The 24,692-nt window shown below is 40.3% G+C and overlaps 1 protein-coding gene across 5 annotated transcripts in view; it reads left to right on the top strand.

Annotated features, from left to right (window-relative positions):
- Veph1 (ventricular zone expressed PH domain containing 1) overlaps positions 1-24,692 on the top strand; it is a 214,789-nt gene that overhangs the window by 63,754 nt on the left and 126,343 nt on the right. For 4 of the 5 annotated variants that reach the window (XM_031374039.1, XM_031374040.1, XM_031374041.1 and 1 more), the window contains exon 6: positions 7,936-8,145. In XM_031374039.1, the coding sequence (XP_031229899.1) occupies positions 7,936-8,145 (210 nt within the window). Of the gene's footprint in view, positions 1-7,935; positions 8,146-22,419; positions 22,454-24,692 lie in introns of those variants that run through there. The other variant, XM_031374043.1, reaches the window with a different exon arrangement.

The raw sequence follows: 24,692 nt of genomic DNA, 5'->3' as shown, positions 1-24,692 counted from the left end.
CCAGGAAGTGGACCCATACCTCAGCTGCACCTGCAGAGATCCTTGCTCCATAGGTTAGGCTCAGGCCATAGGTTGTTACTACCTCAGTAATCATAAGCTAAAGAACAAGGTCAGAGGACTGGCAGAGGACTGGGTGTTCTCTGCTGCCTGTGTGCATCTTCACTTTTGTCTTTAGGATAATAATAACAGTATTATTTTCAATAACTATTACTATAACTATTATTATCATTGTTATGGTGTAACTTCCTCTCCTAGTTTACTATAAACTCCTTAAGGATTATAGGACTTATGTCTACATATTCACAACTAGTCCTTAACTTTATACTGGACTGATAGTAAAACTTCAATAGCTCACCAGATAAAGTATTCATTGAATAAGCATAAGGACCTGAGTTCAATTCCCTGCACTTAAATAAAAACCCAAGTATAGCTGGGCAGTGGTGGCGCACACCTTTAATCCTAGCACTTGGGAGGCAGAGGCAGGCAGATTTCTGAGTTCGAGGACAGCCTGGTCTACAGAGTGAGTTCCAGGACAGCCAGGGCTACACTGAGAAAAAAACAAAAACAAGTATGGTAGCATAAGCTTTCAATACTTCAGCACTGAGGAGGCAAAGAGCAAATAGCCATGGAGCTCACTGGTCAGTTAGCTTAGCTCAATTGCCAAGTCCCAGATCCCTGCAAGAGACCTATCTCGACAAAGAGGATGAACAGTCCTTGGAGTACAACACCTGAAGGTGACCTCTGGTCTCCACACAAACACACACATGCATGTGCACATACACGAATACATACACTCATGCAGATATATACACACCAAAATGGTTGGATTAAGAGATTATTAAATGAGTGAGTGCATGAATGAATGAATGAGTGAATGAATGAATGAGAGAGAAACCAAAGGAAGTAGAAGCTTTAGTGAGCCAGGAAGAGTTGTAGTATGATCTCTACAGGGAAAACACAACTCAAGAGAGTTATGATCTAGAGAAGTAAAAGAGACTGGAGATGGAAACTCACACTGGATTTGGCAATCTGGAATCGCCAGTGACTCCAAAGGATCAATGTGTGGAGCTGCAGTGAGGAGAGGCAGCCACTTATTGTGGGTTGCACATAGAAGGAAGGGTTAGGAAGTGACAACGTTAGTGTGGACTGCCTATCAGAAAACCCAGAGAAAACAGGAAAAATGAATAACAGAATAAATATGAAGAAGTGGAAGATGTGAGATGAAATACAATATAAAACAAGATGCTGAAGGACCTTAAGGAATGTAGTCAAGATCACAAATGCAGGAATCAATTTCAGAAAGGCTTAAGGACAGAAAGGCTGGGAAACATCCGGTATAACTGGGTTAAGGAACACAGCTGTGGGATCTTTGAGCTACTTAATAGCAGGCCCGATAAATGGGCACAATACTATGGTTTATTCATTATTGCTACCCATTCAGAAAAATAGCATAAATTCAGTGATTAAAAAAAAAACACATAGATGGGCTTGGGGTTTCTCAGGCCAAAATCCAAAATGGGTCAACAGGACTGATTCTCTCTGTAGGCTCAGTGATGGGTCACCTCTCCTACCTTTTCTGACTTCCAGAGGCTATTAGCTTTGCAGGCTCATGACCAACATCATTTTTGCCTCTACTTTTCTTTCCATATCTTCTTTGACTCTGGTCTACGGCCTATCTCCTCCAGACCCTTATAATTCATCAAGACCACCCATATACTCTAAGGGAATATCCTTATCTCAAGATCACATCTACACAGGTGATCACAACCAGTTTTGGGGTTGTGTTGTTGTTTATTTGTTTGTTATTGTCTTGTGCCACATAAGATAGCATTCCCACAGGCTCGTAGAAGAAAGGACTTATGAGTTCTCTATAGAAACCATTTCTAGAACTACCACTGATAGAGCTGGAAAGGAGTGACTGAGAAGATAGGGAACTAAAGCAAAACGAATGTGATTTTTAGAAAGTGGTTCTATCTAGACTAATGTGATCTATGTTAGCTCATCTCCCATGCAGTAAGGACTGAGCATGGAGGAGAATAAAGCCAGTGCAGGTTGTTATAGCATGGAGGAAGAGACAATGCCCTGAAGTCACGTACTCAACACGAAGAGGTCCAAGAGTGAGGGTGATTCCACATGTGAAGTCACAGAGGTTCTGTGAGAATGTCACAGCTGCTGAGAAGCTCAGGAAAGAGTAATGAGTGGAGTTACTTAGCATCACTTCTTGGCCTCCAACCTCCAAAGGGCTAGTCCATGGGCCTGCTGGCAGCTATTATCTCATGGGCAGTGGACATTCACTCACATGCTGTGTTTTCCTCCTGGAAGGTTCTTACCTCATGACTCCTACTTTTCTTGGCTAACTATCCCTGTCCTTCAGAAAGTAGCTAAAATGCCAGAAAAATCTCTCAGAAGCCCTTTTCCCCCAAATCCTGGCCCCTCTCTCCTCTGAAGCATCCTGAGATTTGAAAGCCAGTGTGCTCTGTTAGTACCATGCTTAATGCTAGTCATAGCCAAGAAAGGATGCTGGTTTAGTACCTGGTATATAGTGCTCCTTTTGTGGATATTTCTCACATGGAGAAGTTAGAATTTGTGCCTAAATTTTCAGACAGCTTGACCATTTACAATGGACTCTTTTTTACATATAGTAGCTCTCTTAATCCCATAAATTACTCAATGTGTTAATCTTCCCCCATTTCACTTTGATTAAAATAGATGCTCCAAGGAGTTAACTGGCTTGATTTTAAACACCTGCTGAACAATAAGAAAGATTTTGAAGTCAGGCTATCTGACTTAAATCTTTGTCCTCTTTTGGCCCAAGTAGCATCCCCTAGAGAAGGTTACCAAAGGGAGCTGATTTTCCCAATGCTGGTTATAGTGGACAAAGGGTGCTGAGGGCGGTTGAGCTCATTTCCACAAATAGCAGCCACTGGGTGGGTGGTTTGCAGTCACTTCCTCATTCCATCCCTCAAGTGAGCTTTCTATAGTGTATAGAAGGAAAATCTAAAATTTTGATCACTCACAGTGATGGGGAGTAACATGGCGAGATGACTTTTCGCACTGGCCTCACGTTACTCATCCCTCAGGCCTTCGTCTGCTGAAGGTCCTATCTCCCTCTCTAAATCACAATCAAACTGCCCTCCCCAAAGTCACCACATACAGATAATCTGAATGGACACTTGTCATGGTTCCAATGCTTCATGGATAAGGCCATGTGGTCACTAGAATCTGATGTGATTATATCCAAGAAATCTTTTCACAGTCACACAGAGAGAGACAGAGACACAGAGAGACAGAGACAGAGGCACAGAGAGACAGAAACAGAGAGCACGGCTCTGCCTTCTAAAGCAGACAGATCTCCAGAGGATGCAGCGGAATGTGTGAGAGAGATGATGACAAAAGACAGAAGTGAGCTGAATGAGGAACAGGCTCTGGATGAAATAGTGTGTTCTTAGGGTGGACTCCACAATGAAGAGACTGAGTCTAGGAAGCACTTAGAGTGACTGAGTGGACTTCACTGTACCCATATTTTAATCACTAAAAGAGGTCGTAAGAGGGGACTGCTACCTAGTCAGTTCCTCCCATCCCTTCTCTTCATGTGAGAGTGGGCCTTCCACTTGCCCCTTTCCTTCTATGGTTCCCTTAGAATCTACCATGCCATAAAAACAAATGACATCAGAATACTTACTTTACCCCTGGTCAGGGGCTGATCACAGAGAGTTTACAGATAGTCCTAGAAAGCACCAGCTACCAGAAATATAGATTGCATTTTAACTTAATTCTGATCCATTCCCTTCCACATGAAATAAGCAGGTGGACATGGAGGGGTGTGATTCTGCATGTCAAGATAAAGGCTTGCAAGTGAGCAAACATGACTCTCAGGACTGGTCAGTAGTGTGCCTTAAAAATATCTCTTCCTGGGCTGGAGAGATGGCTCAGTGGTTAAGAACACTGACTGCTCTTCCAAAGGTCCTGATTTAATTCCCACCAGCCATCTGTAATAAGATCTGTTGCCCTCTTCCAGTGTGTCTGAGGACAGCTACAATGTACTCACATAAATAAAATAAGTAAATAAATCTTTAAAAAAAAAATAGTTCAGGGATAAAGTGTGTCTCTTGTTAGCCCTTCTTTCCCCATAAAAGTAGGCCCTGTAGAGACAGTTTCTCTACACAAAGCTTATGGTTCATGAAGTCATAGCTGTATGACTTACACACCTGTAAGCTTTAAGATACACACGGATGGTCAGGCAAATCCTTAACCTTAATCAGTAATACTGGGTATGACTCTTTACAGGACACTATTCTTCTCAGATAGAGAGGCAGTTCCTGGCTAGTGACTCATAGTCAGCATCCCCCGGGGAACCTCAAGATCCATTTATAGGAAAAGTCTGTGTGGTCAGTTTTCCAAGTTGCCTTTATAAGAATAAAGTCAGTGTTTTCTTGGCTGCCGTGGGATATCCTGGGTCTAGCTAGGAAATAGAACAGAATTTATTAATGTGTGTGCATACATGTTATTAGCCCCAGGCATGGGCTTCTGGCCCCAGGCATGCAAAGATGAGTGACAGAGAGAGGCTAGCGAAACTCTCCCTCCTCAGTGTTCAGACCCAGAGGAACTGGTCATTTCCAGGGTTTCACACAACAGAGTAGAACATTCCTATTCTTGTGCCAAATCTTACAACACCTCATACATCATCCGCCAGGCCAGTCGCCATGCCCACAATGCCCAAGGGTCATTTGGCATAATGACTTGAAGTCATTTACAAAACATGAAGAAGATCCAGCCAAGAGATATAGCCACTCTTTAGAAAGTGTCTGCACAGCAGAACTTCTTTACCAGAACATCACATCAGAGTGGAGGAAATAAGTCATAAACAAGAGGAAGGGCAGTTATTTCATAGATTTCTAGAAATTAATGAAGTCTTGATTAAATTAACTTGAAAATTTTGCTAGAGTAGTACACACACACACACACACACACTTTGCCTTCTACTTTATACACAGGTCTTGAAATGTCAATAATTTTCAGATGGCCCTGTTCTTTGCAGAGAAGTATCCACAAACTTTCAACCCTGTGATGAGGCCACATTATGGACTGCTATGGGGGCATGCGGAAAGAAGAGAGTAGTGTCCAGGAAGAACCAGAGAGCTCAAGGCTGGGATTCACTACCAGCTGCTTGCAGTTCTGCTCCAGATTCCTCTTCTTGTGCCCCACCTTAAACCCATTCCTCACTAGATACAGCCCAGGGCACTAGGCCCTAGGAATTTTCCTAGACACCATAAGCCTGTCTCTCGTGCTTCTGCACAACTGGCTCTGGGTCTGTTCGTGCCAGCACAAGCCACTCTAAGAGTATACCTGACTCAGCCCTTCTGAGTCGTTTGCTTGCTTATTTTACATTTTAAAAAGTCAGGATTCAGGAATTGATACAAAGGAATGGGTTTATTTGCACTTAGGTCATAACTAGAGAGCAAAAGTTCTTAGTTTTCTCTACCTTTCCTAATGCAATCATACAATTTATAGTAGGAAATGTGGAACAAAGACCAGAAAGTGCTTGTAAGTGGATTTAGCTGTGAGATGAGCTGTCAGAACTGCGAGAAATTTCCCTGAGGGGATCCCCTCCTGGAAGCAGGTCTTCAAGCTATTCTCATTCTTAACATATATTATGGAGAAATTTCATTTTTTTTTTAAGGATCTACATTACACTGGTAAGTGACCTCATATTCCTGAAAGGTTGCTTAAATTAGCCTGGGATAGCCAGGTGAAACAAGGTAAGGGTAGAAAGAAAGGGGGTCGAGTCATCTCTCCCTACTTCTTGTACTCAGGCCAGAGAATCTAAGTCAAAACCAAGCATCCCAGATTGTTACAAGGCTACAGGAAGGAGGATTATATCTTAAAGGGCTGCTGAATATGTGGTATGTGGGGTGTGTGGTTGCAGGACTCTAGCCCAGGCCCTCTGTGCATAGAGTGGGCAGAAAGTCAAATGAGGAAGCAGACACCTCCTTCTGCTTTCACCACAGCAGTGGGTACCAGGAAGCTTGGCCATGAGGGAGAGGAAGCAGAAAGACCCTAAGTTAAAGTGCTCAAGGCCCCGGCATTGGGCTTTTGGCTCTGGGTTATATGATGGAACCTTGATAGCATCAAGCCGAGGTTTTAGGACAAGGTACTCTGGAGGCAGTTAAGAGGTTAGCTCATGAGGGATGAAGACAAGCCAGGCAAGGAGGCCATTGGAGAATTCTTTCAGTGGTATGCCATAAGGGGAAGACAGCCAGCCATGTCTGCGTCCTCTGTGCCTGCCATCTGCATTGTCTCTGTGACTGCTCTGCTCACAGCAGACATGGGACTCTCTGCCAGACATGAAGTCAACCCAACAAGGCGGCCCTGGAGATGGGGGGTTCTGTAGATGGAAATTAAAATTCTCCTCCTGCCAGGGTACCACTTTGCTTTCATGTGTTGGACTAACTTTGAAATATCTTGCTTTTCTATCATCATCATAATAAACTTAGCTTTATTAGGATTCACAGAGAAATTTTCAGCTCTTGTTTCATGTATAAAGTCATGATTGCTGTTGACAGTATTCAAGATGGTTCTGCTTTCTGGGCTGCCTATGGCGTCATCTGCCCCCTTCAGGGAGTGGGGAATTTATTTTCATGGTGCCTGCTTGCCTGCTTTCAAAAATGTTTTTCCTTTACTCCTTTTCTCCTCATTTATTTTTCTCTCCTTCTATCCTTCCCCTCTTTTTTTCATTTTTCCTTTTCTACACGAAGGGACAGACAGATGACATGCAGTCTTGTGGGGCTTGGGCTATGCAGTTGAAGCTAAACTGAAACACAAAAGCAGCATGCTTAGAAACACCAGGTGTCACACTCCTTGTTGTTCCAGAAACAGGACAAGGGCTAGGAAATGGAGTTTTCTAGAATGAGCAGGAAACATGTGAGCATTTTCCATTTCCAAATGCCTCAGGTCAGGTATGTTGCCCTGCCCAGAGCAGTTGGCTGACACTTTTGCTGTATGAGCCAGAGACCGCTCACGGTGCCTCCTGAGGGACATGCAATCCCTCCCAAATACACAGGCAGCATTTATAGAACTGCGGATGTATGACTTCCCAGGAACTAGCTATGTTCTTCTCTCCCAAAATACTTGAATGTGTGAATGAATGAATGAATAAAGTTTAAAATCTATATGCAGGATGATTTTAGTTATCTCAAAACTATCTGGTTTGTCCCAGTTAGTAATTCTAGCCATGGCTCCCTTTCCATATGTGTATTAGTCCCTCTATTCCACAGAATGTCATATTTTCTAGTAAGAATTATTTAATCCTTATATTCATAAAGCCATTACTAAGCACTGGGGTTATGGTGGAAGCAATTTTGCATTAATAATTATACCTTACCATGACATTTTCTGGTAAAATTGGAAATTGTGGAAAATGAGAAACCCTTCCTAGTTTCTTGTCCCTAGTATGAAGCATTTCTAAACAGAATTTCCCCAAACTGGAGGCTTTAGTAAAAATCAACAAGGGTCTCTTACTCACTGGCTGTCCTTCAACCGCAGCTCTGCTAGTTGCTGGAAGAATGCAGGATTCGTGTAGCTCATCAAAGGCTTGGTTTGGGCATCAATGACATGGGAACTTTGTGAACTTCACATTTCAATAGGAGATCATGCCTTAAAAAGAAAGTAGACTCGGGTGCAGATGGTTTTATTGTAAAGTTTAGATTTCAAAATCAGGAGATTTATCATGAGTTTAATAACCCCAGGATGGTTGCCTCCTGATTTAATATTTAATATGTTGCTGTCCATGTACCTATAAGCCTAGCATTCAGAAAGCTGAGGTGAGAAGATTGTTTTAAATTGCTCAACAAAGGTTTCTCTGGAAAGTGATTCTGATTTGACTAACATTTCTCTTCATCATTTTTGCTTTCTCCCTCCTCTCCTCTCGCTTTGTAGGTGGTTCACAAATGTGTTCCATTCCTGATCAGAAATTTGAAAGATTCAACCTATAATGACATCATCCTAAACATCCTCATAGAAATGGCGGGCCATGAGCCACTAGCCTTGAACAGTTTTCTCCCAATGCTGAAAGAGATTGCAGAGCAATACCCCTACCTCACTGGACAAATGGCAAGGATCTTTGGTGCTGTTGGGCATGTGGATGAAGTAAGTTTGACATCTCTCCTCCCTTTTCTTCCTTCCTTCCTTCTTCCCTTCTTCCCCCTCCCTTTCCTTCCTTCCTCCCTCCCTTTCCTTCCTTCCTTCCCTTCCTCTTTCCCTTTTTTGCTTCCTTCCTACTTCCCTTCCTTTCTTGCTACCCTCTTTGCTTTCTGTCTCCTTAAATTATTTAGAAACATCTCTAACCTCCAAAGTTGTCCAGGCACTTCTGAGAATTCCTTTTCTCTTTTAAAACTTTTGTGTCACCATGACCCTATGGATCGATGTAACAAGGGTCTATGGAAGGTTCCAGAATTGAGAAGTCTATTGCTAGTGTGTCCCTTGATGTAGAAACAGGATTAAAAAAGAAGAAAACATTTTGACATATTCAAGACCACTTTGTAATACCAACAGCTCTTAGCAAGGGCTCACCACATTCCCTGCTATAGCTGTGCTTACCCTGGGAAACTGAGCAGGTTGGTCTCGGAGATACCAATCCTGAGAGCCCAGAGGCATCATGTCGTAGAATGCTCTGAACACTGTGGGTCATGTTATTTGGGAGAGGGAAATGAATGTTTGTGGATGTTTAAAAGTTCTAGTGTAAATATTTGCAAAAGGGAGTCTTGCAAGAGTCTTGCAAATCCATCAGAGTTTGTAGGTATTAAACAATGAAGAGTGCATCTAGGAGACCAGATTCTAAAGGCTGGGCACAGGAAAGCACATAAGAATTATGTATCTCTGCTTACTTTACATGGGGATTCAGAATTTTAATTATCTATTAAAAATAAAAGTAAACACAAAATGAAGGTTTTGATTCAAAGAACCTATTTGATAACCCACAAGCCATCCATAACTCTAGGTCCTTGGATTCTGATACCTTCTGACAGAATCTGCTGACCTTGTACTTTATTGAAAGGACCAGAAGATAGATAGATAGATAGATAGATAGATAGATAGATAGATAGATAGATAGATAGATTGATAGATTGATAGAGAGATAGATACATACATACATACAACTATCAATTAAATAAATATTAAATTGCCCAATATTTTTAATGAATCCCATAAGTCACCTAATTTAGTGCCTTGATTCTATATAAGATAATTTTTTTAAAAAAAATCAGAGAGGGCCTGAAGAGATGGCATGGTTACAAAGAACTGCTCTTGAAGACCCAGGTTAGATTCCAAGAACCCATATGATAACCCCACAAGCCATCCATAACTCTGGGTCCATGGATTCTGATACCTTCTGACAGAATCTGCTGGCCTTGTAGTTCATCAAAAGGACCAGAAAATAGATAGATAGATAGATAGATATAGATAGATAGATACATACATACATACATGCATACATACATACATACACATACATACATACATAGATACATAGATAAGCCATAGATTTGTGAGAAATATTTTAAAACTATCCACTTTTACACAATAGTAGTAATTATTTTGTCATAAATGCATTTTTGGTTCACTAATGTGCAGTATTCCATGCAGGAAGTGGCTAATTTTCTCTTTAAAAACTATTCAGTGAAACACAAAACAAACAAGAAAATGCTATCCACATCACTGCCTGACCTAACACTAAACTAAGAAAGAGTGGGTGTGACATTGGTGTGATTCTGAGTATGCAAAGGAAGAAAGAAGTGGCTATGGATAAGCCAAGGTGCACGCTTTTCCCTCTGTATCCTCAAAGGTTCAGGTCCAAGATTCCAAGGATATAAAATCAATAGATGTTCTTAGTTCCTTATGTCAAGTGGTAAAATGTTGCCATGAAACCTTCACATCTTTCCATATAGTTTAAACCATCTCTAGATAATATACAAATACATATCACAGATGAACATGTACATAACATTGTTTAGAAAACAATGTCAAAAACACACCTGTACATGTTCAGATTTTTTTCTTAAATACTGACTCACAGTTGGTTGAATACACGGATACCAAGCCCACTAGTGCATAAGGAAAAAGATCATCATTCCTCATTCATGTGTGTCCTCTGCTGTCCTTGAGCACAACCACCACATGGTTTCCATCTCATGGAATAAGATACTACCTCCACCCATCAAGCCAGAATCTCAGCCAATATAAAAGGGAAGGAAAATAAAAGGTCTCTTCCAGACAATCCAACGTCATCTTGTTTTTGTTTTTAACATGTCATTAACTAAATAGAACAAAGCTGAACATGGCAGGTAGACCTACACACGGAAGAGGCTGTTTGTTATCTGTGGTCCTGATCCCAATGGTAACCCCACGTAATCAAGATATTCAGGAGTCATGAGGGACCAGCCATAGACTCTGTGTAGCTGGTCAGGTTGTTTTGTTTCTCTGAATCTGTTTTTTTTTTCTCCTAAAAGACAATGGCTTTACTTAGGGTCACCTCCTTTCTGGCTCTGATTTCTTTTATTTCATTGCTGCTTTTCATTTAGGACAAATCTAACAGGGTTTTCTACAAATACCAAGCCGCCTCTCCTCAGAAATAATGTTCCTTCCTACATACCATTCCAAAGTCCTTGATTAGCTTTAAAGTTGGAATTTTAACAAATTCTCCAGCTCCCGTATCTCAGGAATAGGCAGTGAGTTACTGCTGAATTTCAGTGCATTTGCTCTTCTCCATCAAGAAAAGCTTGTACTGCCACACTCTCTAAAGCTAGCGCCAATGAGCTGGATGCATCTGCCTGTGCATTTCCATCCAGGCTCTTTCACAAAAGAAACAAAGAGTTTCACTAAGACAGATGGAGAGTCAGTATGAAGACAGACATCCAATAGAGCATCCTAGGAACCTAGGAGAGAATAGTATAAAGGGAGAAGCAAAATCTTTGCTCCACTGCTCTCTGTGTGGAGGACTCTAGACATGAGTGGGAAGTGTGAATATTTATGACATAGGATGATTGTGGGTGTTCAGCAAAGACAGTCATGTGACCTCTGTAAATGATGGCTCCATGAGACTCTTCTTGAGCCTATATTTGTTCTTATTTAAAATTAACTTAATTAGAATTTTTCCCTTTGACAGCCAAGTAAACATTTCCATTGTATTAGGGACTTCAGCTTATCAGGGATCCAAAAGATTATAGAAACACAGAAATGTCAAACTAAATTTGGGACTTTATTCCAAATTCTGAGATGTATAAACTGGAGCTGAGTGGAGAGAGCCTCCTGTTAGGTCCATGTTTACTGTCTGAATTCCAGCAGTAGCCTCCAGAAAGTCTGTAGACATCACCCTGAGATGAACATTGGGTAGAGTCAAACGTTATTAATTGGCTCGTGTCTAACCTTCTGTGCCTGCAAGAAGCCAAGCATAAGATCTGTACATGGCTGCTGACAAGCAGACTGGATGTGATTGTCTGTTAAATCAGGGTCCATCTGGTTGGGCAAACTGTTTCAACAGCTTGACAGCAGCATCACAATTTTCCTATCTGTATTGACCAGCAAAGTAAAGTTGTAGGCATACAACCAAACTCAAAATTCATGTAAACCCTGTTTACTCTGCCTCAAAAAAATTAACTTGGAAATCTTTTTTGTCCAAATTAAAATAGAGCATGCTAAGTTGCTGTGTTGTGTTCAGGTCACAGTGGGAGACCATCTCCAAGCTTGTGCTTGCATCCAAATCATAGTTATTGCATGGAGAGTTCAAGTGGAAGGCACCAAAGGGCTGAGAAGCATGCTCCTTAGGCAGCCCTGCTTCACCCAGTAAAAGTCCTATCAGTTTTCCATCATTTGGGGATTTATTCTCCTCCTTTGGGATACTCAGCTGAAGTAAATACACACATAAAAATAGTAATTTAGTAGACTCATCCTAGCTGTAGAAAAAAATATAAGGGTCATTTTTCCCTTTCTTAATGAGACTGAAGTGGAGCACCCCATAACAGCAGAAATAACTTCTTAATGGCTCCTCAGGGGCCACCCCTAAGCATACAGTGGGGCAATTTGTTTAAGTTCCTGGCCTATAGCAAGTGCTTGTTGAGTTTCAACAGACAACAAAACAGCATCAGCTGCAACGTGATTACCATTCCAAAGTCCTTGATTAGCTTTAAAGTTGGAATTTTAACAAATTCTCCAGCTCCTGTGTCTCAACAATATTAATAATAATCCTGCCTATGTGGAGAAGGCCAATGATGGGGACTTCTTCCCACTCCTCTGCATCTCTCCTGGGGCTCTTCTGTTACCAAAGATATTGTGGCCCCACTTCTCTTCTCTAGACTCATCCACTATCATAGGAAACTACCAAAATATTTGTCTTGGTACAGCCCACCCTAGCCTCTGCTCCTAATTTTCTCTTGTCTCCTGACTCTCTGTCTACTTAGAATTTTAATACTTCCCTCAACACACCTTGCTCTGTTCTGACTGGATAGTCTTACACCCTTCTCCTACTTAACTTTCCTACCCTAGATCAAATGTTGTCCCTTATGTGAGTTCTTGAAAGCTTCCTTAGGAAAGTGAGTCAGCATAGTCTATACTCCCACAACACTAGGGATACACTTTATATATACTTGCTGAGCCAGGTCTGTTTCTCCTCCAGTGTCTGAGAGTCCAGAGAATATGAGTCATCTCATATCCACCTGTTCCTTCTGTTGTTGTGATAAAACACTCTGACCAAAAGCAGTGTGGGGAGTAAGTCTCACTCTTCCAGGTCACAATTCATCACCAAGGGAAGTCAGAGAAGGGGTTCCAGGCAGACACTTATAGACAAAAATCAAGCAACAGTACTGTTTGCTAACTCACTTTCTGGGTGGCTTTCTGGTGTATAGGCTAATGCTTAACTAGTTTCTTATACAATCAAGCCCAGCTCTCTATGGAGAGCCCACAGTGGACTAGGCCGCCCTCCTGTATCAGTTAATAATCAAGACAACTCTAACCTGAAAAAGACAGTTATTCATCGGGGCACTTTTTGGAGAAGATTTTTAGCTGTGTCAAGTTCTTGGCTTGACAGTGAATGCTAATTAGGACACCACCTGAATTCACTTGTGGACAAAAGAATGAATGAGGAGCACCCAGGAATACTATTAACTAATGATTTGAATGATAGACTCTTATTTGAACTTTTGTTTGATAAAATCATCCTCTAATTCATCTAAGGAGCATAGTTATAATAAGAGAGGAAAATAATCAAATCACATTGTAATATATATAAAGATATATACATATATGTGTGTGTAATCAATTAAAAATAAGGTGAGGTCTGGGACTAAATGCTATTGGATAATGAACATAGTCCTGGGTTCAATATCTATTATTATAGTAATTAAATAAATGAAGGAATCATTTAAAAGTGGAGGAGGATATGATATTAACATGGAGGATGGAAAACTTTAGAATTTACACAATGTATCCCTGGTATTTAACAAGTGAAAAGTGACAAAGTGAAGGACGCAGACCAATATCTAGAAAGCACGTAGTAGAGACATGGCCATCTGTGATACCAAAGGACCCTGCCTCCTTGATAGGCAACCTACATGAAAGACAATTCTGAATGGAACATGAAAATGAGTGGCTAAGAGCCGCGGACTGAAAATTCTCAGGAGTAAAGCTGCAAGGAATGCATTCATCTCTATAGATAGTGTGATGGTCACCAGCAAGGATGTCCCATGAATGAGCTTGCATACTCTATGGCTATCTGCACTGTATCAGATGCAGATCATGAAATCTGATGTCTGTCAACCTTGGTTTCAATCCTAACTCAGTCACTTACCGCTATATGGCCTTGGCTAAGTTCATACCACTTTTCTTGACTCCCTTTCCTCATCTTCAAACTGTGACATTAGTCAGCTCATAAGTTTGTTGTGAGACTTTAATGAAGTAAACTGCAAATCAGTGTCTAGAAAATAATAAACAACTAACAGATGACATCAGTTTCTGATGCTCTTGTTGTCTGATCCTCTTTCATTAGGGATGAAAGCAGCCTTGTAAATGGCTGATTTTGTCATAGGTGCTGTGAGGCTGAATGGGTGTGTATATGTGGGAGAAGTCAAACTATGAGTGAAGAGAATTAGAACAAATCACCAGAAACAACAACAGGCACCATTAGAGATGAGGCAGAGCCGATTATCTTCACCCTTTTTAAACAAGCCATCACTCTATGCAATATCTGCTGTATATTAATATTTATAATGCTACACATTACTCCTGGAAAAAAATAAGAATAACAAAAATATAAGGGCATATTTCATGGGTTTCACCTTTAGTTCTTGGGACACTGGAAATGCATTGCTTTCTACAAATGGCAGGTGGTTCCAGCTCGCTACCTACCATAACCATTCACTGTACTCATAGCAATTATTAGCTCTAAAGTCTCATTAGTAAGATGTGAAGGGAGCTAAACTGAATCCAAAGTGGAGTCATGTTCTTGTCCAAGGAGAATAAAAGTTGACTGTTGTTCCACTTTCCAAGTTTTTTGGGCTTTTTGCTCATTTCTTACACCTTGGCTGTGAGAAGGGTCTCAGCACATTTTTAAATGTATCATAATTACCACACCTCTTCTCTTTAACCTTAGTAAACATGAAAAAGACTCCTTCAGGAACTGCTTTTTTTCCCCCTTGAGAAGCCAACTTGAATCTTGAAGCCAAAAGAATCTGGGTTCTTTTCGCCTAAGTCTCATGTTCATGGACTAAAGCTGCTTCTCTTTGCCAGACACATCCTCATGAAGCCTGGTCTCCTTAGAATGGTGGTCCAGCATTGCCATGTGCTCTGCCACTATATTTTGAGTCCATTCCAGAGCTAGCAGGCAGCTGACCTATGCATAAAAGCAGAGATGAAGTGTTCTCATAGCTAAAGGAAGGATGCTATAAGCACTTGTTTTTCCTTAGCTGCCGACCACCAAGCTGCACCTGTGAAGGGTCAAGTGGCCTGCCCCAAAGTGCAGTGATAGCCGTCACAGGTGTTAAGCCTTGTGCCCTCTGTCTTGTTTTTCTAACTGGCTAGAATATCCTGGCCAAGCACCAGGATATGCTTATTACATCCTCTCTGGGCTCCGAGTCATGGACACTTTTCAAATAGACAAATGACACACATTTTGCTTGGGTTGCATGTCTGTGACATCCGGTAAGTCCTACCAAAAGAGTTTCAGGAGGGAAAGGAAAAGAATGACAAAGGCAACTGAGAAGCAGATTACCATCCTCTTCCTGGCTGGTCTAAAACATCCCGCCCGCAGAGTGGAGTGATTGTCAATGAACACCTTCAGTATGCAAATCAAGACTGAAAAACAGGAGGACTGTAATGGTCAAACTAGAGGAAAGAGCTGCTGCAACCAGGAATCTCAGCTTCCCCAGGGATAGTGAACTTGGTTAAAAAGAAGCAGAGGTTCGTTTGTTTGTTTGTTTGTTTTAATTTAGAAGTTAGTTAGTTGTTGGTTGGTGCCAGCTGTCAGTGATCTACAAAACCATCGTCAGTTGAAGAAGATATCTGTTTTTCTGAAATAGAAATAGCTTTTCTTCCTTCCTTTTTATTTTTGCTGGGAATTGAACCTAACTCTGTGTGTTAAGTCAGGGTTCTCTAGAGGAAAGTATATATATATATATATATATATATATACATACATATATATATATATATGATTTATTTGAGTGGCTTACAGTTCACAAGACTGGGCACCTCAACTGGTCTTCAGTATAAGCTGGAATTCCAAAGAAGTAGGCTTTAGTGTTATTGAAGGACTGAAGCTTCCAGCAAGCGTGTGAGCAAGCAGGCAAAGAAGCAAACACCTCCTTCTACCATGCCCTTGGTATAGGCTCCCACCAGAAGGTATGGCTCAGATTTAAGATGCATCTTTTCACCTGGAAAGATTTGGATTTAGTGTGTTTATTTCCACTTCAAATAATTCAATCAAGAAAAAAATCCCACACAGGTGTGCCTAGCCACTTGTGTTTTAGCTAATTCCAGATGCAGTCAAGTTGAAAACCAAGAACACACGTGACCATTGGGAAACAGTCAACAGCACTCCAGTCTCTGAACAGAACTATTATAATTATATTATGGAAAGAACTCACTCTGTTAATAATAGGAAGAGTAAGCTGCTAACAAAGTGAATATATACTATTCATATAAAAGTGCTGATATTCCTTGCTCCCTGACTGTAAGCACCGGTCTTGTTATAGGTGATAAAAAATAACATCAAAAAGAAAACAGTGGTCCTGCCTTAGAAGAGTTCATAGGGAATAGGACAAAAGAGATGTAAACAGAAATCTGAAGTTTAATTTTATACTCTGTTATTAAGTTTGAACTGGGCAAAAAAAGAAAGAAGTAACTCTACATAGGGGGCTTGAGACAGTGTTATTTATTTGGCCGGTAAGATTACAAAATTCTGGAAAAAGAAGAAAATATCCACAGGAAACACAAGGTATACCATAGTACCTGCTAATCAGAGTTTCAACCCTGAATCTTCTGGAACCCTGAAGAGTTTCACTGGCTTGGGGGATGAGATGAAATTGGTCAGGACGGAGATGGATGGTGCCGGCAGTGGATGGAAGCCAGCTTATGAAGACCCCTCATTCATCAGCAGACCATTCCTGTGTTCTCACTCTACTCTGCCCAGGTGGTTTTAAAATAATATATTGTCTATTTTTTTTTAAAATAGTATATTGTGCAGAGTATAAGCAAGTAATCCTACATTTGTCCCAGTTCCTAAGAAACTGGAGATTAACTGAACGGACAAACAGTTCCAACAAATAATTAACAAATGTGGATATTAAATAATGATTTCTGAAGCGGCATAGCCACACAGTTTGTTTCAGTGTAAGTAACCAATACCTTTAAGAAAAAGTTATCATTTGGGACAACAGTAAGATACATAGGAGCCTGGGAGAAAAGTTAACAAATATTATTTACAAGAGAATTTATGAACATTTATTACACACCTTTTTCTGAACAAAGCACTGGACAGTACAAAGTTAAAGATTTCCAGCCTGTGCTTTGAGAGGGAGTGGTTTTCTCAGCTCACATAGGAAGTATGTATCCCTCATATGGTGAACATGCTGACGAGTGGACCCTTCCTAGGTAATGTTTTTAGAATTCTTAGTCATCCTTCCTTCCTATATAATGGGATATGATGTTCTTAATTAACCATTTCAGGGAACATAAACAATATATCCCTACTGCTTGAGTTTTAATTTCAATTTTTAAAATATATTTGGTAAATCATAGCACAAGCAAAACCTGGAAGCATTCACACAACTCCAAGAAGCTTTTGCATACAGCCTGCATGGCAAGGTAAAAGGTGTTTATTAGATTTGTGTTCTCAAAAGATGTGAGGGCACCTGGAAACAGATGCATTCTGCTGCAAACCTATGGCTAGACCGTTTTGAACTGACGTTACATTTCATCCTTCCTTGATTTTCAGAAAATTTAAGCATGATTCTGCTTTGTTGTGTGTTGAAGAATTGGTCCTGGTTCACCTGGTCTGAACTAAAGCCCTGTCAGGAAAGACATACCAGGCAACTGACTGACTGACACATGAACTGTTTCCACGCTGTATAGTTCATTATATGGTCCAGCATGATTGCATACACATGAGAGATCACAGTCACGGTGGGGAAAGCCTCATATCTTCACACTGGCTTGTTTTTCTTAAGAAATAGGCAAATGATGAATCAGTTTCCTTTAAGAAATCTGAAATGAATGGAGAGTCAGCAAATGGAATTGGACAGGGGAGATTTCTCCATTTCCAGTGCTCCACAGATCCCACAGGTTAAATAGCTAGCAATTAATTCACACAAGTGAAGAAGTAATTCCCTATCTCCCATCACTGCAATGCATGTTCACTGTGATCAACTTGAAGGGTTTAGAATCACTATAGAAACAAATGCCTGGGCATTTTTGCGAGGTCTTAGATTAATTTAGCTAGGGAATTACCTACCATAAGTGTAGTGGGTATATTTCCAGAGACTGAAGTCTCAGGCTGAATAAAAGACAGAAAGCAGGCTAAGCACAGGCATTCATCGGTCTCTGCTTCCTGACTATGGATATGTGACCAGCTGCCTCCTGTTCCTGCCTTCACATCTTTCCTGCTGTGAGGTAACATAGCCCTCAGCAATGTAAGCCCAAAGAAGCTCTTGTTTAAGTTGTGCTTAATTTTTCTTGTAAATTGAATTACTGCTATAATAGAATGCCACAGGCTGGTTAATCGATAATTAACAGAAACTCTTGACTCATGGTTCTTGAGCTAGGAAGCCCAAGACCAAGAGAGATATAGTAAATAGCAAGTAATTACTTACTATGACGTTCTTTTTTGTTTGACCCCAAACATGGGGGTCACTATTCCATTGATAAGAGCAGATCCTAACCTTACAGACTCATCACATCTTAAAGGTCTCATGCCTTCAAATTTTAAAAATTATTAAACCATTAGAGTGCTGATTACATTTCAACACACTGTTAGGAGATAAATATTCAGAACATAGGGGCCACCAACTCCTTCATGACTGGGAAAGACAGACTATTCTGAAGGGGTGGAGGGAGGAGGGAGGGAAGCAGTAACAGTACAGATGTTTCCTGAAGGCAATGTTACGTCTGTCCATCACAGGAAGTGAGAATGAGCACCGAACTGAGAGGCGTGGATTTTAGTATCCCATAGACTAAATGCAGTGGAAGCCTGGGTACCGTGAGGTGACTCTGCTCTTCTTTGGAGAGTGATGAGGTCAGACATGACATCCATCCCAGATGTGGGTTCCATGTTTGCTGTTCCTGAGCTGTTTTACTCAACAGCCAACACTTAGATACATGGAAAGCAATTTGGGTAGAAGTTATTTGCTTCAGAAAAGAGCTCTTCAAAAGTCACAGCTCCATCCTATTAGCTGCAGTTTGTTTTCCTCTATCCATCCATTTCTTCATTCCCTGCTAACTCAGATAAGGCACCTCACAGTGAAAATGTGGTTGCTGTGGTACAAAATTAATAAACAGCAGCAGACAAAGCTGCATGGATGATGGGCAAGATACCAGGGTTACCATTTGAAAACAATGTGGCCTTTCTACCTCACCCTTCTCCATGAGTAGTAAAATGTACTCACCCAAATCTACCTTGTACGTAGGAAGTTATATCCCAACTTCCACTGGTAAATCATCTGGCCACTTGTTTTGAAATGAATACAAAGAAAAATGGGTACCATATATCTAATTGCATAATGAGCAGAACACATCCTGTGATGAGTAAATTGTGGCAAGTTCCATTGTAACGAATATAGTTTACTAAGTGAAATTTTTACTATGTTGTTGCTTTCATTGATGAACAAAAAAAAATGCCTATTTCTTTGACCTAAGAAAAAATAAGTACAATCTCTCTCTCGCTTGCTCACTCACTCTTGCTTTCTCTCTCTTTCTCTCTCGTCTCTCTCTCCCTCTCCCTCTTTCTCTCTCAGTCTGTCTCTTTCTACCTCTCTGTCTTTCTGTACTTCTCTGTCTCTCTGTCTCTCTTCCTCTTGCTGTCTCTGCCTCTGTCTCTGTCTCTTTCTGTCTCTGTCTCTCTTTCTGTCTCTCTGTCTCTCTCTGCCCTACCTCTGTCCTTCCTTCCCTCCTTCCTTCCCTCCTTCCTTCCCTCATTCCCTCCTTCTTCTTTTTCTTCTTTTTTCTTTTTGGACCTACAACAGCATCTTTCCTTAAATTGGTTCCCATTAATTATGTACTTTCTCTCACTCTTGTTTTGCCCCTCATTTCCCAGCAAATCCTTGTATGATTAAGGATGGTCTGCGGCTTTGAGTTTACCAGAAGTTTTTCAGTGCTGTGTCCCCAATGGTCTTTTAAAAAAATGTTTAATTAAAGCAAAAGAAATAGTGGACCCATTGTTCAGGATAATCAATGAGAGGTCATTTACATGAGGGGACCCTGTGCTGTGGGAGAGGAAACTCTGGCCTAGTGGAATACATTCTGGATCCACACAAAAGGTCTATCTTTCAGAGGCTACATTCCCAAGCCCCCAGTTTTTAGAAAGTAAATCTGCACTATAGAACGCTTAAATCTGTTATCAATCAGAACACTATGTTTGAAGCTCAAATTAGGTGGCCTTCTCTAAAGTTGAGGATCTGTAAGTGTTTGGAGGGACGAAAGCAATGAAAAGATGCTTGTGAGTAGACTCCCACCCAGAACAAGCAGGAGTCGGGGAGGGGTGTGAAAGAGAAACATGGTCATATTGAGTTCTATTTCAGGGAAAATAATTATAAATTGGAAAAAGTTATTTGGTGAAAGACTATGTCATGTTCCCCTTTAAAATCAATCAAAGCGAAGTCTTAGTTTGCACAATCTCACAACTTTTTCAAATCCCACAGGTAGTAAAGCTACCTTTCTTCCTCTGGTCAATATTTTAAATCCTAACTCATTTTTTGTTCAAACAACTTTTTGAGAAAGACTTAGAAAGTTCTGGCCTTAAATATGTCTAAGCCATGCTTGCTTTATAAAGGAAAAACTTTGTTGTTTTTTTTTTCTTCAAGAGGAGAATTCTATGCCAAATGTAGGGTTGAACTCAGTCCAATTTATCCTTCATTTTTGCCATATGACAAAATTTGAGGTTCATACAAAACAAAGGATACATCTGTTTTCATCAGATTTTTTTTTAACTTTTATTACTGAAATTTATTTTTAAAATTGTTTTGCCCAGACAGCTTTTTTTGGGGGGAAAGGGGGCTGGGTATGATTTATTACTCTGCATGTTCCTAAAATCATAAAACTAATTCGTAAATAGCAAAGATAGGAATGTCTTTCTTTTACATGGATTGTGTGATGTTAGAAAGTGTTAACATGCTTATAAATCCTAATGCAATATTTATTTATCAATGAGAAGAAAATGATTTTCATTACCCCAAGAGACTGTACAAGGAAATCAAGACATGAGCAAGGAGTAAAAGAGAAGAACTTTTTAAACCATAAAATAATGTTTTATGCTGATGATTCAACTCAGAGTTAAGGGGACCTGCCACCACGTATGAGGACCCCAAGACCCACATGATGGGAGGAGAGAACAGACTCTCACACAACTGTCATTTGTACCTCCACATAAAGATATGGCACGCACACCCGTAAATAAAAATTTAATTTATTTGTCTCCAAGTCAGAAGAGTCAAGAGGGATATCTAAGATTTATGTTCATTCTCTACACTATTCTGCCAGGGAGAGGGATATCTAAGATTTATGTTCATTCTCTACACTATTCTGCCAGGGAGGAAATGTTGGCAGTGAGATATAGGACACTTGCTTTCTCAATATTCTCTTTAAAAATGATTGTGTCCTAGTTTTTGAATATGGTAACCTTTAGTATCTAGTTTCTTTACCAGTATTGTGCATATATTTCATTAATTGTGTGTGTGTATGAATATGTGATGTATATTTATGTGGTGAGTGTATGTGTGGTACATATGCATATATGCATGTGTGTAGGTGCAGAAGTACATAGGAGGCCAAAAATTACCTCTTACCAGCTACCTGGTTATTCTTTATCTGGTCAAAGTGACACAGAAAATTGACTGTGACATGCATGTATGAGAAAGGGAAGGTGAGGAAAAAGTTCTAGTAGCCAAGGCTTGCCCTAAAGGAAAGTGTCTTTTTCTAATCAACATTGAGTTGGTGAATCTAGAGAAAGAGGGGCAACTTTAAATAAATGGACACAGGGGCCAGCAAGATGGCCTTGCTGGAAAGCCTGACAACCTGAAGTCAGTTTCCAGAACCCATGGTGGAAAAGAGAGGGTTGACTCCTGAAAATTACCTTCTGAACTCCACACATACCCAACACATGCGCATACCCCATACATCTCCAAATGTAAGACAGACTTCTGCATCTCTAATGGATTTTACCTCACAACCATTGTACGGAACCATATCAAAGTCTTTTAGAAACAATTGGATAAAATTTCTCCTTCGACTCACTCACAAATTACACTTCTCATCTAGGCATGGGTTCTTTCTTAGTCCTGTTTAGGTTGCTAACAAAATATCTGAGGCTCAGCTCATGGTCCTGTGTGTAGGAAAGACATCAGTTTATGGGGGTGGGGGTGACATCACAGGCTGCTGCACAAAGTAGTGATGCTGATATGGGAATAGTGGTGTCTTTCAGAGTCATGATGGCTTTCTCATCTCAGAAGAGCATAACTAAAGGTCTCAGACAAACCAACAGTCACAGGAACAATCGAAGGCCAGTGGCTTCTGTGTCCTTTGAGTCAAATTTGTAAAATAATTAACTTCGTGAACAATGAGAAAGTGAGTTTAGAAAGTTGTGTGTGTGTGTGTGTGTGTGTGTGTGTGTGTGTGTGTGTGTGCCAGAAGGAAGGTCTGATTTCTTGTTATCTCTCTTCCCCTGAGTGAAAAATCTCTGCCTAGAAGCAATATGTACGAATATGGCCAAATCGAGGGGTACCTGGACACTTTGTGGATGGATCAACTGGACTGCAGCTCATCCTACCAAGCCATCTCTATTTCTGCTTTAAGTCTTTTTAAAGCATGTGGCTTAAGCATGTGACGGTACCCTACTTCTATATACCACCAGAAACTCTACCTTCCTTCTTTCTCCTAAGCACCATTTATAATCCTATGATAATACATATACAATGGCCTTGCTTTATTACAGCCCATTCTTTGTTTAATTATCAATCCCACCCTAGGCTTGGGAGACCCAATTGACTCTCAAGATATGTGTTAGTCCCTACTGAGGAAAGTACTCCCACGACCAACCTCTCAAAGGTTCTACCACCTCTAAATAGTATTCTTTTGAAGACTAAGTCCCACCAAGTATGTAAACCCCTGTAGAACAAACCATAACTAAGCTCAAAGTGTTCTCAAACTTTCTGTCCCAATACAAATAAATGCTTTCTTTCTGAAAATTATATTCAGAACATGCAAGCATAGGCTGGGTCCAAGAAGCAGATGATGTATGCTAAATCAGGGGTCAACAGTCAGGTGAGTGGCAGTCTCTCACCCACAGCTGAAGGGTCATGGGGAGTGAGCCAGTCTTGTCCTTGTGCATCCTAACCCAGCCAGGCTCTTCTGCCTCCCTTGTTTCCTTTTCCCCTTCTCGCTTGAGGTGATGTCCTCTGCTGTGTGATTTAAGATGTTCTGCGCAGAAAGTGCAGATCAAGTATTGTTCTGCCTTAATTAATCAACTTTTATTCAAGTATTTAAGTAGAATGTGGGCATGGCTATGAGGTCAGGCAGCTGCAGATCTTTTAGGTGTCCTTCTGTGGTAGTGACACTTTAAAAAGCAGATCATTCTGGCCAAGTAAAGTGCCGATCGTTTGAAATGGTAGTTCCACAGTTTCAGAGTTTCTATAGACAGTTCGAGGAAATTTCTGTAATTTTTCAGCAGAATTTTACTGTGTCAAAACAGATCATTTGGTTAGTAAATTGCTATCTTTTTGTTTGTTTGTTTTGTATTTAGTAGAGTTTAAAATCTTGGCTCTTACTGTGGTACAAGCCCAAAATAATAACAATTTTTAGACATTGGATTTCATTATAATAAGGCTGTACTTCAATAACCCTCACATCACCAAAGGATTTTACCTCCATCATAGCTAAGCTGAGAGTTGATAGTTCTGCTGCACCAAGAAATGAATTGTAGGCTCGATTTTTGGATACAGATTTCCTGCTATGGTCAAAGCTATTTGACTTGAGTAAGTGACTTTATTCTCAGTCCACAAAGAACAGGTTACGTTCATTAAGAAATGGTATATGTATTTAGATGGTCTATCCATACGTCATTCACCATTTTAAATGAACAATGGTTCTGCTTGGAGGGTAGCACAGACATTAGGTGAGGGTAAAATTTGGTTCACTAACTGTGATAATTTGGAAAACCATTCATCTCAGAGAAAGAGTAACTTATAAAGTTCTCTTCTTCAAACTTGATACAAGAGTTCCAAACTCAAGCAAAGCATTCAGTCTCACTCTTTGTAGTTCCCTTACAAGCCACCTCCCTAGTTAATCGTCTATGTTTCTTTTGGGTATAAAAATACTTTTAAAATATATAAGCTATTCTGAAAACCATAGTATAGTGTAAAAACATGAAATAAACAATACTACTAATAGAGAGGCTGAGATAGGAGAAATAAGATCTTAAGACCCTTATGTTGTACATAGCCAGACACTGTCACAAACAAACAAGCTGAAAGTGTATATAGATTGTACAATATTGGACTTGTTTCTCCAATTACCAAATTAGAGAGACCATTGGATGACAACAAATTTGTAATTTCTCATATTACTGGATTTCAATTGATTAGGATATGTTGGTAATATTAATTTTCATATTAAGATATTAAGAAAAAGTAATTGTCACTTCCTGTTGTTTTTGTTGTAAGAGGTGGAATTAGGTTTGTGTGGATTTGTTGAAAGATTACTTTCTTGCTTCTTCTAGGGTGTAGTTTTGCTCCTTATATTGATTTTTTCCATCTATTATCCTTTGTAGGGCTGGAAAGATACTGTGTAAATTTTGTTTTGTCATGGAATATCTTGTTTCCTCCATCTATGGTAATTGAGAGTTTTGTTGGGTATAGTAGCCTGGGCTGGCATTTATGTTTTTGTAGGGTCTGTATGACATCTGCCCAGGATCTTCTAGCTTTCATAGTCTCTGGTGAGAAGTC

Source organism: Mastomys coucha, unplaced genomic scaffold (genome assembly GCF_008632895.1).
Source record: "Mastomys coucha isolate ucsf_1 unplaced genomic scaffold, UCSF_Mcou_1 pScaffold16, whole genome shotgun sequence".
Taxonomy (NCBI): Eukaryota; Metazoa; Chordata; class Mammalia; order Rodentia; family Muridae; genus Mastomys; species Mastomys coucha.
This window is presented reverse-complemented; position numbering and strand designations above follow the sequence as displayed.